Here is a 19243-nt window from a genome sequence, read left to right as displayed (position 1 = left end):
TGGTTGGACTTAGGGGTCTTTTCCAACCTAAGCAATTCTTTGTTTCTATGGCTCTATGTAATTAGCCTCTTGAACACACTCCCACAGGATATTGTTGTAGTAGTGAATACAAATGTAGGCATTCCTTGCTTTAATGTACCCAAGGCAAACACCAAACTCTGGATTCTAACACTTCAATAACTAGCTTGAACTTGTGCTGTTAATCCTGTTGTGTACGTCCCACCCCACACAGACACTCTGCAACTGTTTTCAGAGTATAAATTCAGTGTCAGAGCCTTTTCTATTAACTACTGTCAAATACATAATTTTGGGCCAGGGAAAGTGCTGCCAGTGTGGCAATTTGCACCTCCCAAGATCTACTCAGTAGCAATAATTCCTTCACTTCTCCTCTCCCTGTATCAGTTACTCAGGAGGACACCTATTTCCCTTTCATAGTAATGCCAGTCAAAAACTATTCCAAAGCTGTTAAAATTTTGATCTTTCTTCTTAAAAAAATACCTCCATATGAAAAAAAGAAGTGTTAGGGGAGTGGTAATAACATATAGGAAAAGAACAAGAACTGTTTCTTTTTTTGTCTTTCACTTAAATCTTTCTATTTTTAAACACACCAGCCAGCTCTGCTTGTTATTTTTTAGCCATAAAGGGAGTTGGTTCAAGGTATGTCAGCATGATAGGTCTTGCCTCCATTTAGGCTGAGGTATTACCTTCCAAGGATTCTTTGAATGGAGAATGAAAATTTTAGTGTCCAGAAGTATATGTGCTCTTTAAAGTCTCTTTCTCTGACTTTTAATGGCTGCCTTGCTCTCAGGGAGGATTGTTAGAGGTATTCAGCATTCTGATCTCCAGCTCAAAAGCTGAAGGCCAACCCAACAGCTGTGTGCATGGACTGTTTCAGTTCATATAGTGCTTCAATAAAACCAAACCAACCAATCAACCAGCAAAAAAACCAAAGCCCACAGAGGTGCATGCGCACACACTCACCCCGATCTACAGCAGCCCATTTCACAGAAGTAAAAAGACAGAAAAGGTGAGCTTAAAACTGATTAAAAATTTTAGAAGGGTCACCATTACTTATGTTCTCAGCAAAGGCAATCACCAGCACTTAGGAAGTGCCTTTCTCCACACATCCCAGATCACCCTGCGGTACAATATCATGCAATTCAAAATGTCCATAAGTTCTGCACCCTCTCCGGTAACACCTGGAGCTAGCAATGGCCAAAAGATAGTATTGGACTGATGCAATAGCGCTAGGCAAAAAACTACTCTGATATTTCAGATCTTCCAATGTATTTTAAATGTAACCAGGAAAAGACACTTGAAAGAAAAAAAGCAAACTCACCATTCTGGAAACTAAGAGCTTTTCCCTAGATCCAAATTTTGGTTTTGTTCAAGACATCAGTACTGTTGAAGGAGCACTTATTCCTGCTCTGGCTTTGAAACACTCTGGCGTGCTCAGGGTTCAGGTGGTGCTGGAGCACACCTGGCGAGCCTCCCTCTTCAGAGATCTGAGCAATGCCTGCTGGAATGTGCAGTCTAGCAGGAACCTGGCACGGCTGCTTCAAACAGACAGGCGTGAACCACGGGACTACATTACCCATAATTGCCTTGAGCTGGTTTATGATTACACCTGAAACCAGGGGAGGCGGCGTGGAAGTTTCACCTTAGGGGGGAGAGAGATAAGCAGAGGAGAAGGAGGAAGCATGTGCTCCTTGTGTGCCACTGGAACAGACTGAGGATTTTCTGCTTTCACATGCCATGCTGCAGATATACTGAATTGCTGGGAGGGGTTCAAAGAGTGGCCTTCTGATTAAGGTCAAGTTAGAAATAATTAGATTTACTGGCAGTGAATACTGTGAATGAAATTGCTTGAACCTGTATGACCGGTTTTGGCATCTCTGTGTATGTGAGAGAATCAGACAACTGGATATAAGGAAGCAAGTGAAGGAGGGGTGGCAGTGGCCTAACATAACATATCTACAGAGGAGAGAATACAGAAACATTTGGCAGGGTGAGGAGGAAAATGTTACTTTTTAGCCCCATGTCCTTTAGGTAGTACTAAATTTTCCCATATGTTATATTGCAGGTGTTTTTTTCAGTGACTTAAGAATTTCATAGAATAAAGTTTAGAAGGACAAAGGTTACAGGAACAGACAGATAAGAAAAACGTGCCAGGAATGTCACAGGAACTTGAGAAAGGGATGATTTGCTTATCCTGTTTTTATTTGCCACCTGTGGGTTTGTGACTCTAAGGAGTCACAGCAGAAACCCCCCTTTCATGGAAATAGGTTTCACAGGCTTCCTAAACCTGCATTTAAAAAGTTGAAGTATAAGTGAGACAGGATTAAAAAAATGGAGAAAGGCAGAATCCTGGCTGTTTATGAAAACTGTTAATTGGTGTGAAATTTCCAACAAATAAACAACCTGCCAAAATAAGTGGTTATATTTGATCTGACAGCAAAGTGGGGTAAAACTCAGCAAACAGTTTCATCCTGAAAAAATGAAGTTGAAATGGCCAACTATTTCAACTAAATGTTCAATCCATTACAGCACCATTCAGAGAACTGTACACTTTCTCTCCCACCCAATCCAGCAAACAGCCTTTCCCACCTCACCATACATGACCAAGATGAAGAAAGAGATGCCCCATCTCCAAATTATTTAAGCAACAAGATAGATTTTTGAGAGAGCTTTATCCTGCTGTCAGAAGGAGGATGTTAGAGTAATATAGCATAGTTATTCACTCTGTGCTAAAACTGCCAGTTACAGAAAAATTGGGTGATTTCTACTACCACTGCTTCTCTAAAGGCATAGTTTGGAAAATCAGGATCTGGAAATAGAAAATGTAGGACAGATAAGCCCTGTCAGACACCAGGAAGAGAAGGGAAAATTTTCCAGTGACATTTAGTGGTTGACCCAGAGATATTAAGAAAGCAAGTGTTTAATTTGTGTTATACGTTTCATTTTCTGGGTTTTTTGAGCTTTCTTGTGGTAGGTAATGTCTCTCATGTGTGTCTGTTATTAATGACAATGACAACCCAAACCAGTTGAAACTCACTGACATACTAATATAATCTAATAAGAAATTAAGATTTTCGTGACCTAATCTCTAAATTTCAATCCCTTTTCTGTTATGTCAGACTACTTTTTAAAATTTCTGTTTAGGTAATACCTTTCTTAGGCTTCATTTCCCTGAATGGAGCGTTACCTCAGAAAAACAATGTTGGTTAAAAGTAGAAGTATTTTCAGAGCCAGATGTTTTTACCAGTCCTTTATTCTGAATAAAGAGTAATTTAAAAAAAATATTAGTAGTATTTTACCTTAAACAGAAAGGTTTTAAGTTTAGGCTGATGATTTTTAATGTCCATTTTTGTAGGGATTAATCAAAATTCAATTAAAATAGTATCCCTCCCAGCTGTTTCTCAAGTAGAAAATGAGTTTAGAACCCATAAAGCTGCAATTGGGACCCTGGTGACTCACATAAAACATCTACAAGATTTGAGGTGATCTCTGGGTCTCATAAAGCCATAGAATCATAAAATTATTTGGGCTGGACAACTTGCACTGGATCGGTTGCTCAAAGTCCCATCCAACCTGTCCTTGAACACTTCCAGGGATCCACAACTTCCCTGGATAACTTGTTCTAGTGCCTCACCACCCTCTCAGTATGGAATTTCTTCCTAATATCTAATTTAAACTTATTTTCTTTCAATCTAAAGCCTTTTTCTCTTATCCTATCCCTGCATGCTTCCTTAAAAAGTCCCTCTTCAGCTTTCTTGTAGCATCCCTTTAGGCACTGGAAAACTCCTAACTACAAAAGGGCCAAAGTACTAATAACCTAGTCTATCTGGGTTTTCCCTGCAAGGGTGACCATCTATTAGTTCCCACATATTTATTAAAGTCTGCCACTTGTATCTTGTTGCATAATAAAGTTTACCTTGAAGGCATCTAAACCAGATATTTAAAAGACAGCACTGCATAGTCTACTACCATTCCAGGATCAGTTCTGACCAGCCAGCTTTCATTTCCAGACTCCTCAGAAACCCAGGCACTGCAACAGCTTTTTTTAGGACATCGTTTGATGAGACACTGCAGTTTTCTACAGTTTGACTCATTTTCAGAGCAAAGTCTTCCAGAAAGAGATTTAGATTTCCAGGCCTTAAGAATGCTAAATAATATGTGGACAGTTAATAAGCACTTTCATGGGTTTAATTAACTGCACTGGTTGTACATGCGTGCTGTACACACAGACAAAACCAATAGCAGATGATGACAAGCTCACCTGGCAATTTTTTTTTTCCTTTTATTGTTTGCTAAGTTTTACTCACTTCACAGATATATTCCTGTCATTGAAATCCGTGGAATTTAGGGAGAAATCTCTTGGAACAGAAGAGGAATGAATGAGGAGAATTCTGAGATGGGAAGTCTGGAGGCTGGGAGAACATGTATATGATAAGCCCTGGGTGAATCCAGACGTGGTGGGTCAGTCCATCTGAGCCCAGAAAAAGTGCAGCAATAGCAGTAGAGCTGGTCTCCAGCAGCTGCCAACTCCAGGGCAAAAGCAACGCCACAGGACACGTAACCTCACTTTGGAGGGGGGTGAATGCCACCAAGCCACATCCTTTAGCTTTTGCAATCATACTGGTAGTGGTGACAGGATGCTGGAGTGTTTGGGAGCATAAAAAATCACATGATGGCTTGAAGCAACATAACATGCATGGGAAATGACAGCCATGTCTTTACTTCTTGTCTGATTATATTATGTGCTTTTCCCTTCACGGATTTTGTATTTAAATTACTGCATATTTTGATGGCTGAACCTAGCAGTGACTGTAGGGTCAAAGGGCACACTTAGGTTCTGTGTGTAAACATATTTTATTTGCTTGCAGCAGATGGAATAGCTGGGGCAGAACGTAGCATGTGCATTTGGACCTGCATCTGTTTGCTGCAGCTCTCATCCGAAGCATGGGAAACACCAAGACCTCACTTTACATTGTGTTTCATTCTCATCCCATTCATTTCAGTTGTTCCTAAGGCTCATGAGAAAACAAACTTCATACAAGCTCCTTGCCCATCAAGACATTAAGAGAGGGGCACCATTAACCGTAGGCTACGTGACAGTTACCTCTATAATTATTTCCAACGCAAATTATCTGTGGTCACTACACTATGATTTATAATTGCATCTGGGAGAGGAGAAAAAGGTTCAATGTCAGGACACTCTGGGTATAAAGAATCCACTCAGACATGGTCAAATATATAATTCTTCCTCTTTCCCCTCCTGCAAATGGTAGGAAAACTTCCCTGGCAGAAAATATTCAGGCCAAAGATATTTACACATCAGGTAGCAGCTTGGACATTCCTCCCAGTAAAATAACAATTAATAACCAAGAAAAGCGTGGGGGTGAAAACTGGTCTTCTGACAGGACTATTCTAGAAAGTGTTTAGTAATATAGTAATGCTGGCAAAAGCAATCCTGGTTGTTTTTACTGATTCCAGACCTCTACGTATATTCCGTAACAGCAAAAGCACTCCTGCCAGTTCTGTATCGCATTAGGGCTCTTGCCAGTATCAAACACTGCCAAAAATCACATTCTTAAGAGATATGACTTACACTAACACACGTATCTAAAACAAAGCAGGCTTTACAAACTGTAATGAATACTCCACCCAGACAGGCAAACCCACTTTTCCTGATAAATAGTGAACCAAAGGAATCAGAGAGATTGTACCTGGTGTCTGAAGGGCAGGATACAGTTCTGGGAAATGTTGAACATCAGAAAAACAGCTCTCAAAATATGTTGTATCCCCAAAAGGCTGTATCTCAGACTTTAGTCGAGGTGAAGATTTGTTTTATAAAAATCTGTGACATCACACTTTAATGAATACACAGAACTTGTGGCAAGAGTAGCATAGTATGGGAAGCTACAGCCAAAGCACAAGTGTGTATTGAAACTGCTGAAGGCAGCAGCAGACCAAACTGAAACAACACTGTCCAGCAACAAAATTTGTAAGGAAGATGCTATATTGAGCAGCAAAAGCTATATCTCTACATACTAAATCTGCTTGCACTCTGAAAAAAAAAAAAAACAAAAAAAAACAAAAAAAAAAAAAAACCCAAAAGTTTTAATAATTTCTCCACAGAAATCTGGGCCAAGAACTGAAAAGTGGGTTTGTTTTCTGTGGGGGGTTTGGGTTTTGTTTGTTGGTGTTGGGTTTGGTAGTTTTTATTTGGATGGGGGGTTTTGTTTGCTAAATTTGGTTGTTTTTTTCCTAAAAAAGAGCTCTCAACTCTACAGAAAATAGAATTGTTCTGGTTTTCAACACATCAAGGAAACAACTTATATCAACAAACAATGTATATCAACAACTCAAGGAAAACCATTGTTTTCCTCTAGTATTTATTTTAATGAAGGAATGAGTATACTATGTCTTAATGCTGATGGAATATGAAATTATATTAAAAGGAGAACATATTTTTAAATAACAAAAACTTTAATAAATGATCAAGGACCATTCAATCAATGATAAATTAGCTGGCAAATGGGACTGAAGAATATCACAGCAGGAACATTCCTGAATGCTGAGCATATGGTTGCCAAAAGGGACTTGGAGGAAGAGCTCTGAAAGTGGTAGAGAAAGATCTCTTTCTCTCTTGAAATAACAAGTGGGTTGGAACTTGTGCCCCAGGGAAAGATTTACAAGATATCTTTTGTACCATGAAAACATTTGTTTCCTCTGTGTAACTAAAGCTGTTTAGTTTGGTTGGTTGCTGGATTACTTTATGCAAAGTGTGTTCATTAAACAAAGTATTTTTTTGTTTATACCATTTTCATTCTGTCGCTAGCAAACCTCACTCCCACAGCCAAATCTGTGGCTCTCTGCATGGAAGATTCACTTATTTCATTCTTACAGAGAAAAGGCACAAAGAGACCTCAAAAGAAGGCAAACAAGTTTGGCTTGAGTTTACAATCCTACCATTTCAGTCAGTAAAACAAAGGTGAAGACCCCCACAGCCCAAGCAGTGTTTTGCAGAGACCAGTCCTGAAATCCTTAAGTGATGCCTCCAGATCCAAAGCAGAACCAGCAGCAGAGATCAGGGCCACATGGCACTGCCTCCTGTAGCATTAGACTGGGCAAAACAATAACATCTTTCAGGTTGGGAAAACCTTGTTTCAGTCCTAGTTCCTCATTAAATCCCACTTCACTTATTTAACACGTCACCAAGGAAAATATTCAGTGGGACAGTAAATAAAAATCTGCAGGCAAAAGAAAGGGTCAGGGCCAAAAATGTAATGTCTTAAACAGCAATGAGCAGTGAGGAATTAAAATAGTGTTCTATCTCAGATTTTCTTGTACTATATTTCTAGAAAATATTAGCACACTGTACTGAGCTACACTTGGGTAGAATATAGCTGATTACTAGAGAAGGAGAAAATAAAATTTTTCTTGTTTTGTTAGTTTTAGCCTGATTTCCTCTGGAAACAGGGTCTACTTGATCATGCCATTTCTATATAAGACTCTAATTGATTCTCACCAGTAGTTTGTGAATTCATGAGCCAGTTCAGCCTAATGCAGGCACAGAAATCTCAGACTGGGTAGAACACTAGGTTTCATGAAAAGGTTCATCCAAGTGAAAAAGAAAGCTGAGGATATCTGTGGAGGAAAAGTTCTTCTATTATTAGACCTCAGAGACTCACAGAAGATTACAAATGAAAGAGGGACTGAAATCAAACCACAAAATCCAGAGAAGGTTTCCTTTTTTAACAGGAAAAAATCCAGTTCAAAACAGAAATTCAAAAGAAATTTAAATCCTAAGGCTGCTCTTCCTCATAGGAACACAGAGACATAAAGAGCCAGAATCTGATCTCGTTGCAGATCCAAAGCAGCTCTGCTGAATTAAGTAGTAGATGGCTTGCTTTGACAGTGTATGTTGTCAACATGGACCTGTTTTTCAGCAATGAGTATGTTAGGAACTTGAAAATCTGGCCATGGGTGCCTCACACTGGGAGTCAGGAGATACCAGATGCCCTCGAAAGACAAGCCTTTGTTTAGGTGCCTGTATGGAAAGCAGCCGCTTCTGAAAATCCGATTTAAGACATCGGTGTAAGACCTGAAATATGCATTGTGGAGCCATTAAAAGCTTAAAGCTGATTTTCTTCATGTTAGATAGGGGTTGAAAATGAATATAAATAATAAGAGTTTCATATTCTTTATGACATTTAAAGCTGAAATTAAGTACTTACTAGCTTGGGTTTCTCCTTTTTGCTTCAGCTTGATAAAAATGTAGTTTTGGAAAGGCTCAAAGGCATTAAATTTTTGGGTTATACCTTCTTACCAACTTATTGGTCTTGCCAGTTATTTGCTAAATATCTATCAATTGCATCATAATTACAATTTTACCTGTAAATCAGCTATTCATCCCTTTAAAACAGATTTTTATCTCCATTAATATACAAGCTAATAAGCCCTGAAAACCTAAAAACCACAAATTCATTGTTTTCTTCATTGTAAAGTGAGAGATTATTTTTGGGTTTTATTCCTCCATTTGAGAACCTTTAATCAGTTCAGCAGAAGACATTTCTCCTAAGTTTAAGGATGCTTTTTCCTGTATTAATAATAAACCCAAAGGCAATTGTTTTTATGAAATGTGGTCTAAAGAGCACATGAATAAGAAGTCAGCCAAGAAGTTGTAAGTGAAGCTAAAAGCTGATTTCTTGTCCCTTCTCACAATTAAAGCTCAAAGCTGATTTCTTGTCCCTTCTCACAATTACCTGGCCTCCTTAATTCAACAGCATGGCACTGTGACATAGCCTTGAAATGTGATCTGCTAGAATAAGCCAGATGACTGCAAATATATCTGCAATGACTGAAACAATATTCTAAGGTTACAACGTTTTTGACCTATCATATCCGGTACTTTATGTCTAATACCTTAAGTATTCATTAGTCATATTACTGTGTGGTATGGTAGATAAGGTAGTGTAAAGGTTACCTTCCCAATGTTGTGTACAACTAGAAATAGGACTCAAGCTTTCAGTAATGCTCATAGTATAAAAAAAAGTTTATCTTTACAACTCTCATAGAATTGTATGAGATACCTGGACTGATCACGTTTTATTCATCAATTGCTTACATGTCATTTTTGAAGATTAAAAAAGTACTGGGTTTGGTTGTATTTTCCTTGGATAATTTGATTCTATTTATTTTTATAGTGACTCTAATCAGTGAAGTTCTACTAGGCCTTTGTCACATATTTTTGATACAGGATTGTGCATCTGAGCTCTTATGTTTTGTGCATTCATTTCCTGGAAAAAAACAGTCTGTTTCTCACCATCAGGTACATTAAGCAAAGCAACACTTTTTATAACAATGCAAAGGAAAAAAACCCACCACTAAAAGAACTCACCACATAAAGAAACTGTTCAGCTATGTATTCACTCAGGTGTTCAATCAGGTTTTTGAGGCAGCAAAACATCAGCTAATCTTGTTGTTGATGCATATTCAACCATGTATCTTGGTGTTTTGTTCTTTAGGAATAGCATTATCATACTCACATTGCATATGTATGTTTTTTTCAGCCAGAATCTGAGCTCTGGAGTATGTGTCTCTCAGCTTCACAAAGCAATCAGTGCTACACCATCCTGATAATTCTGTCACTTTTAATGACTGAAATACAATTTTCAAAAAGCTCTACAAACACCCACCTGTTCAGAAGTCTGAAAAGACTTCTGCAACTGGAAGTTTTCTCCTTTAACAAGGAATTTCTTATGCACACTGAGTACATCACAGTTACTCCTAACCCAGTGACCCCACTCCTTTCAGAAAAGGCCTGGCTTTGTCGTCCTTGTAACTTAAAAGCAGGACGTGGCTTTAATTCCCAAGTGACCTCACAAGCCTAATCTGAAGCTCACGTAAAGGCCCAGAGATAGTCTTTAACGTTGCCGACCAAAAGAGAAGATCATTTCTGGCTTCCTTAGGAGTAATAGGGCAGAAACCCAAGAGTATTTCAGCTAAAAAATAACTCTGAGACCTGGCCAGCTCTGGGCAGGGCTGCTGTTACCTCTGTGCCCATGGTACTTAAAAGAGAACCTCTTATTCAGTAATACCTCCAGTTGCCTCTGATTACCATAATGACTGTAATTAGTGCCTACACCCCCAGAGCAGTGTGTGCTGGTCCAGCAGCCCTCCACCCACGGCTGACACCCCCAGCCATTTCCTGCAGCCCACGAGGTGGCTGCTGAGCACTCCCTGCCTGTACTGACACTTTCTGCACTGAGGCTGCTAATATGGGAGTAATGGTAATGCAAGAAGCCGATATTTTTACTTCATCTTCCAGTAACATTGTATTTCTCCATGTTTCTCTTCCCAGGCTCTCAAAGGTTCTCACTAAAAATGATTTTCCAGCTTAGAGAAAGCCTACAAGGTGCAATAAACAGTAGGATTTAAGTACTGCATATGCTGAGAATGCAGTTGTAAAAAAAAAGTAATGATGCCAGATCTGCTAGCAATCAGGACAACTCTGCTGAAGTGAAGGGAATAATTCCAGTTTGTATTTTCTGATCCCTACTGAAGCTGATAAACACAGAACATCATTTCAGTACACTAGGTGCCTGTTAACTGAAAGGCATGGAAATAGAAGCATATTTGATTTAGAGATCTTTATGGGACCTGTTCTTGAAGGCAGGTCTCTGCAAATCACTGAATATTTTGAGCACTGACTAGCTCGAGGGAGTGCTCACTCAAAAATCTTGCAAGGTTCGTTCCTCTTGCCTTAATTTTGAATGTAATGATTTATCTTTGTTGACACCTACAGGAGCAGATAAGATCAAATAATGAACTGCTTTAAACTCCTTTAAATGACAGGGGTGGTTTCAGTAAACATTTTCCATCAAAATAATACAACCAATGCTTAATCCGGCATCTTCCATTGTCACACACAGTTCTTTTTGGTTTTTAAATCCAATGCAGTGAGGAAGCCATGATTATTCAGTGGCAATGAAATTGCAGTTCCACTGATTGTGGTGTTAACAGCTGCAACTTTGAGGACTTACACGACTTTTGAGTTTTGATCAGCAGTGGTGCTGCCTTGTGGCTGGAAGCTCAGGTAGGAACAGAGAATAAAAAGGGCTGTAAAACTACCTCAAAATGGTAAGAAAAAACAACAGTTGCATTTCAGCACATACTTGCACCAAAGAGAATCAGTCTAAGATAGATTGGAGTCACTGGACCACAGAGGATCTATGAGAATTCTCTTTGCATGCATTTCTTGCTGAAGGCGAACTTCAAAGACATAAATTGGACAGTGATGTTGCCATACTTCAGTAAAACTTACAGACTACAGTAATGCAGATGCAAAAACATGCAAGAAATGCTCATAAATACTTGCACATGTAAAACCCTACAGTTTTGCTTTTATATTGTTAAGCACTCATTTTACTTGGTTAGTTTACTGGCATTTTGGACTTAATTTCTAAATATAAAAATACTTTTTTGGAATAGGGGATAATTATCTCACTTTATTAACAGTGGACAAGTTTAACCATAGCAAAATACTGTTCAAATATTAATCTTTTAAATATGAGGGAAAAGAACAAAACTGAAAAAAAGGTTCATAGACTAGTCTTCCTGATGTGTGTCTTGAAATGGATTCTTCAACAACATCTGCAAGCTGTAAGTGATAATTTTTTCCCCTCATAAACATCTAAAATCATATACAAGTTCAGTCATGATTGTTAAATTGTGGATCAAAGGTATAGTTCGTTATGATGAAGAGAGCATTTAAATACACCCACAAAGAACGTTCATTACCAGTGCCACCAGGCCCGTTGTTACTGCCTTTGCTGCTTTTGAATACAGACACTGGAGCTGTTTGGTTGAACAAATATACATATTTCTGATCTGACATGAACAATCTTGTTGCAACAACGTCTTGCAACAGGTACAACCTGTCAAGCCTCACACACTGAGAGGTCGAGGCTTGTGTGTGAATCCAGGCTCCTGTTCCTTGGCAGCCTGGGCACATCTCCTGCACTGGCCATGCATTGCCTTCACTCTGGTTCCTTCACCAATGTTTATTTGCTGACTAGCTGCACACGGAGCATTTAATAGCTGGACTGCCTCTTGTGACATGACTTCTTCCAGGATTTATTTCTCTGGTCAAAAGAGTGCTGCATGATACCAGCTCCTTCAACTCAGGCCTCAATCTCACTTCCCCATTTCCATTATCCGGAACCTTCCTCACTCACTGAATCAGACAAATCGTGACAGGAAAAATGCTAAGAAAGTTATCAAATCTGACAATCAAATCTTCATTTAAAGCCATCCATCCATAGCACGTCTGCATGTATGTTTCTATTAAGTTCACATGAATGACCAGACCTTCTGTAATTGGTGCCTCTTTTGTTCAAAGTTTGACCGACTGCTGGACATTGGGAAATGCAGTTATGAGCCAAGGAAAAATGTCATTAAGTACTTTGATGAATTTGAGTGTCTAGTTTTGTCAGACACATTTTCCTTGGAACTTTCTTCTTCCTTGGAATCTCAGGCACTTTCAAAAATTCCTAATTTGACAACTTTTTGGTGGATTTGCCCTTGACAAATCATTCCTGCCAAAATGTCTGTGTCAGTTCAGAAATTACACCCTTCACAGATTTTTATCCTTGCTTCTTTGCCAAAGATGCTGTAGCTGGAGCTCTTCTAGCATGACATACCAAGTGAGTGCTCCTCATTGCATACATAATCTGAAATTGTACTTTGAAAAACCTCCTACAGCAGGCTCATTCAGCCATTTGAATTACAAGGTGCTAAGCTTTGCTTGATATCTTACTTCTAGATTTCGGGAGTGGAGACAAATAAGATTTGTCTTCTTTTGCTGCCACTTGCATTGGAAAGATCTACTGTCTTTGGAATTTTTCCATGTAACTAAGTATGAAAGAAGGTGATTTTTAAAACTTACAACACTTTGCAATCAGTTCAAACAATCATTTTAAATTCTTTCTTTGGATGTGTTCAAGTTTTCCTATTGCAACTTGTTCTAGTCAGCTCAGAAATTAAAACCATTTCTCCTTTACACATATGCTATCCTTTTGGTCAAATTCCTTATATCAGCATCATGAATTTTCTTTTTTTTTTTTTTTTTTTTTGGCCTGCAAAATAACATCTTGTTTGTGTAATTTGAATTAAATTTGATAGTTTTCTAAACCTCCACAGGGCTGTCACATAAAATAATTGTATTATTACTGTCCGAAGCTATGCCAAATTCCAAGAATGGGCTTTACAATGAGCAAACAGTCTTTGCCATCTCCATTTTGCTACCTATGTCACCAAGGCCTCAGTAGTACTGGAATCCTTACAGAAGTTTCCATGACAAGTGTTGAGTCTCAGGGCTGAATAACATACTGGAACTTTATCACTACAACTCTACAATTAATAATCTTGAAGACTCCATATAAGCTTGTTGTCATTATCAATTTGTGCTCCAATAAAGTCAGTTGCTTTTTCTTGGGAAAGTTTGCTCTGTCATCTACTGTAACTGGATGTCATTTACAAGAAACCATTGCAAGATCTTAAGATCCATGATTTCTGTTGTCTATTTTTGAGTAACTGGAACTATACATTTATTTTTTACCCTCTTCCAGTTGTAAAATACCAAGATCCCATCTGCTTGCAAAAAGCAGTTGAAACAAGTTGCACTCAGCTTCTGAAAGACGGGCATGTCTTCAGATTATTCAATGCAGTGACCTTGTGATGAAAATCGTTGTTTTACAAGATTATTACCCCTTAGAATTTTGCTACAATTTGCCTTTTTCATTCTTTCTCCACCAAATACTGAAAACTTATCAAGTCTCTGGTATTCCTTGCAGTTGTTTGAAAATTAAGAGCTTTGGTGCCTCAAACTTTTTTTCTGGTTAGGGAACCCTTGTCAAGTAAATGTATTTAATCAGAAGTTATTCTCAATTAAAAGCTGCATGACCACAGAGATGGCACACATGGTCACAGACTTTGAAATAAAAACCCTGAAGATATTGAAATTACAGTGAGCAGAGCAAGGGTTTCATTTCCCTGAGCTTCATGGAAGGAAAGGCTTTAGTAATCTCTGTTTAAATGTTTCAACCCTCTTCCTGGGATCAGGTACTATTTTTATTTGTTTCAGGTGCTGATAAGTACAGGCCATTACTGCATCAAGAAAAAAAGGTTTACCTTTGGTTAGAAATAGAATTCCTTTTTTTAATTAAAGCACTTAAAACACATTCAATTTTAAATATATTTCATTTTATCTTCAGGAATATTATATTTTCTCATTATTTTGTTATATTTTATATTATATTTTCTCATTATTTTGTTGAGTCTCTACTTATTACACTTCTAAAAATATAGAGACCTCCTGATAAATGAAACCGTATAGATGGACTTGGATTTGTTTGTTGACTGTTGTTTATAGACTAATCTGAAATTTAGCAGAATGTTGAAGGGAAAGTCAGAAAGTTAGGCTTGTTCTTGAGGGGAAAAAACCCAAAACAGTTAAATACATTTACAGTAGACCTTTTTTTCTTAAAAAAAGTTCTTTCAACATCATAAAAAATTCCTATATTTAAAAATATTTCCAAGAGAAACAAAGTAATTAAGCAGATATTTTGACTAAAAATTTTGATCTCTTCTTCTGTTTAAGAGTCATACTTAAATCACAACAGTTTGGGAAAGTGATGCAAATTTTTCATAGCCTAGCCTCACCACAACTTTCACTCTTAAGAAATGCCTCATTCGAAGTTCCCAAATGACATCAGCCAAACTTTCAATAAGTACCAGCCTGGCTGTAAATGCCACTTTACATTATGTTGGATTTTTGAAAAGTAGAAAACCATGAAAAGAGACATGTCTAACAAAAAAAACCCAAAAACAACCACACACCAAAAAAAAATTACTTTCTTACTGTTTATTTCCTTTTAGACATATCCTGCCATATGTTTCAGCTTCATTTTCATGACAAGCAGCAATATTACCATGATATATGTCTTTGTAGCTCTAAACATCAGTGAAACATTAATGAATCAGAGAGATAGAAGTGACATAAAAATATGCTGTCAAATCATCATTTCAAAAGATTTTTTGTTTGTTTAACACTTTGTTAGATATAAACACTAGTTAGTGTATTAGAGGACTAAGAGAAAGATTTCCATTAAATAAACAGAAATGAACTATCCTTCCTTCATTCCATCACCAGGAATCCAGTGGTTCTATAAAGTAAAAAAGCCACATTGAAATTGAATATCTGGTTACATCCATGAAGTATTAAAGGTTTATTTTTTTTCTTGTCCCTTTCCTTCCCCTTCTGATTTTTTTTGTGTCTTTTCTTTAGTCAATATCACAGACCAGCAGTAGTCCACCTATAAAAAATAAAGTCTTTATTTTGTTCTATGAGTTCTGAAGTTAATAGAGGTTTAGATTTTGATTTTGCATATTTGCATGTTTCTGTCATGTTTAGTAATAAATAAAATTCTCACTTCAACATTCATAATGACTTTATGATACATTACAACATTCATAATATTATGAATATTTTTGTTGTTACTTTTTGTATGAAGACTTTATTCCAATTACTCAGTGGTCAGTGGTACTGATAGTCTTATTAATTTACCCTTTGAGCATAAAGATTTGAAGCATATTTAACTTTAAAAGACTAATGATTGATGCATATTTAACTCGAAATGTGTGCACTTACATGCTTTTCTGATATCATATTTAAGAAAAAAAAAGTTTTAAATTCAACTTCTACAGTAACACACATTATTTTGAAAAACGGACTCTCTTCTATAACAGGTATCACATGTAAAGGTGAAGAAAAATGCGATGAAGTGGTTTTTATCCACACCATATTATGTTCAGTTGGTTTGAATCAAGAGATTCCTGAATACAATTTGTATGTAAACATTTGAAACCAGAGTAAACAGACAATTTGAAGACAAATAATACTCTAACATCTTTTACAAACACTTCCACTGACAAAACACCCATGAGTCATATTTTTAAAGCTTTGCAATAAAAAATCTGCTATAGCAGGGTTCTATTCCACACACACACACAGAAATGCTTGGAAACTCACATTAGTTTGATAGTGGAATAATTCTATTCCAGAACATGCTCTTTTGCCAACTTCCCCCCACCACCCCCCACCCTTTTTTTTTTTTATATGGAAACAGCATATGAAAAAATATGGAAAATTCCCCATGAAATACAAGGCTGGAAACACAGTGTACTCAATCACCAGAAAAGCATGTACATTTTCACAGAGCCTCTTTGTAACAGGATAATGCAATTAGAAATAAAAGTATACTTTTCTTTTATTGATATTTCAGTCAGAGAATTCATATTTTAAATGAAAATTTTATGCTTGTCATTATATGTAAAATGCATACTCTTGAAGAAGAAAACAGAAGTAAAAAAGAAGTTTATAAAGCATACTCTAACAAACTTAGAATTTCCAAAACCTTATGAAGCTTTGATTTCGTTTGATTTTGGGTTTTTTGTAAAGTAAAAACCTAATCTCTGGCTATCTCTGGCTCACATATTCCAAGGTATTTGTAGAAAATTAAGCAAGCAAATGTAAATCAAGCATGTTTGTGCCTTCCAGCGTTTGCTCCAGGATCTTTTTGAGAGTACAGCAGAGATGCTGCACTCTACAATTGCTTGCAGGTAATGACCTCCAGAGCACCCAGCAGTCCTGGCACCCTGCCACCTCTGATAAACCCTAAAATTTGCTACACAGGTCTGTACTACTGAGATTCTATCAGAAATAGCACCAACAGGCAAGAAAGAGTCCAGAGAAGTGAGGAAAGTATTCTACCAAAATATTTGCCTGGCATTTCTGCAGGAGTCTCCACAGAGCTGTAAGATAGACCTGGGGCAGGTCTATCCAAGTGTAATCTGTTTCAGAGAAATTACGTGGAATGTTTCATCTGGGAGAGCAAAACATATACCTCCACAGTTCATTCTAATTTTACGATCCATGAAAAATGAAGGATCCCATAAATTTCAGAAAAGTATTTGAGAAAAAAATATGGCCAAGCCTATGAAGAAAATTTATAGAGCCAAGACCAGTTTAATATACTACAGCAACAGAGAGCAGGCCAGGAATGGTTTGTAGCACTGTGCTAACACAGCTGAAGTGTTTGAGAGAAAGGGATGAAAGAATTTTTAATGGAAAGAAAAATGTTAAAAGGCTTCTTAGGGCCATGTGATAACTGAGTGAGATGCATCAAGAAAAGACTTGATACAGAGACTTCTCTTGATAACACAATTTTAATTTTTCATGCAATGATTAATAATAATGCAGCCTTTAATTTTTTTTCTCTTATTTAAAAAAGACCGGAAAACCCACTTTAAATCCCATTGGGCTGCAGAGAACAGTACACAGCCCTAACAAATACTTGAAGGCTGATTTTTTTGCACCAGTATTGCGCTGAACATAATTTGTCACTACGTCCCATTTATATCATTCCTTACCAAACAGGGTGAACACATAGCAGGCACATAGGAAGATTTTTCATGGAAATCATGACATTGCCATGGACAAAGAAGTGTGGTCCAGAGGCTTGTGGCTGAAGTAATGTCACCAGCTTCAGGAGCCAAGGATGATGTGGGCTGAGGCTCCGTTGCCATGATATCCTCTTCCCATGAAATGAAGATGATCCGTGGGTTTTATTAATGATGTCGCCCAATTATCCAAGTGAGATGTTGCAGGATGTCTTTAAGTTAGCAGAGTTTATGCATCCTTTTGCTTCTATTCTACTCATTGTCTTTGATGTTCAGACTGCACATGGTGTCTTAATGGAGAAAGAAAACCTTTCTTCTCGTACCAAGGCAGCTTTTCTGTGATTTTTTTTTCATAATACTAACTGAAGATAAAACTCACTTGATCACTGCCAGATACACTACAAAAAGCTGCAAGTGTTGTTTCAGAAAACCTACAAATACTTGGGGGTTGGTTACCTGTTTCAGTTCTGCATCTGCTGTCTTGTGTAATCATAATTTTACTCCAGAAGAAACCACAGAGAAGAGGAGGGGAATGAGGACACTTTTGGGATTTCCTGAAATGTTCCTCACTGGAGGACTTGCAACAAGACCTTAAGGGAATTTCAGACCTATTAATCCCATGGGTCATCAAGATCTGGAAAGATAGTGTCTCCTGGAAGAGAGGTAAAAATTATTTGGAATCACATAAGAGTCGACCAAAATCAACTTAGCCGCAGTGATTCCTAAATTCCGAGCCCTTGATTTTGGAACACAAATTTTCAATGAACCAGAGAATGGCAGCGCACTGAGCACAAAAACAACCTCTCCATGGTCTTAATAAGGTACAGGCAACAGAGTTTTAATAAGGTATTTGCAAATCCTGTGTGGGATGTGAATTTTTTCCTTGTACTAACGATGTTTCAGAGGAAATTATCATTTTCAGGCTACAAGTAAATAATCAGAAAATAGTTAAGGGGGCCTTAATACATGTTTGTTTCTCGGGTATGTTGTCTATCTCCACCACACTGGGTGGAATAGACCTTTCTGGTGCAGTGTAGGACATGTGACTGTTACCAATCCTCAAGTTTCCAAAGCATAATCAACATAGTTTCCTATTCTTCTACTCAACAAATATCCCAAATATCCTTTTCTCTTTTTTCAATTGCATTTCAATTCATCGTTTCACCACTACAGAGAGTTTCTAAATAATTCTTCTCTATTCCGCAAGAATTAAAAAGAGAAAAAATGGGCCAGTTTTGGTCCACGTCCAAGATCTTGATGGCATCCGATGACTTTTGATGGCTTTCACTTCGGCAAAGATTTTTTTTTCAATACCCATGCCATGTCACTCATATCTCTCGTCAAAGTTGTGTCTCCCTCCTTGATTTTTCCACTGCTTTTGCAGCATCTCGAGGTTACTTTTGCAATGTTTTCGTCCTTTGCATTAAACCTCATGTAATCCTGGTCCATGTCTTAGGCATATTAAATATTGCAATTCTCTATATTTATTATTCTTCAATTACAGTTCCTAGGATCGTATTGCCATACTCTACTGTTTGAAAGTCCTTCTTTTCTGTCTCCAGGATTTCAGTGGGGATCAATTTGGGCAATCACTTGTCTCCCAGCAATTCATGGCAACCCATACCTTTTGATGGCTTTTACTTTGACAAAGAATTTTTTTTTTCAGTATCCATGCCATGTCACTCCTATCTTCCCCTCAAAGTTGTGTCTTCCT

At 37.6% G+C, this 19243-nt stretch overlaps 1 protein-coding gene across 1 annotated transcript in view; it reads right to left on the bottom strand.

Moving 5' to 3' along the window:
* The window catches only part of MACC1 (MET transcriptional regulator MACC1), a 50391-nt gene extending 31413 nt beyond the window's left edge, over positions 1 to 18978 (bottom strand). The window contains exon 1 of the mRNA XM_041418256.1: positions 18844 to 18978. Within this exon, the coding sequence (XP_041274190.1) occupies positions 18844 to 18978 (135 nt within the window). The remainder of the gene's footprint in view (positions 1 to 18843) is intronic.
* Positions 18979 to 19243: the final 265 nt, after the last annotated feature.

This window comes from Onychostruthus taczanowskii, unplaced genomic scaffold (assembly GCF_017590055.1).
Source record: "Onychostruthus taczanowskii isolate IOZ18803 unplaced genomic scaffold, ASM1759005v1 scaffold59, whole genome shotgun sequence".
Lineage (NCBI taxonomy): Eukaryota > Metazoa > Chordata > Aves > Passeriformes > Passeridae > Onychostruthus > Onychostruthus taczanowskii.
This window is presented reverse-complemented; position numbering and strand designations above follow the sequence as displayed.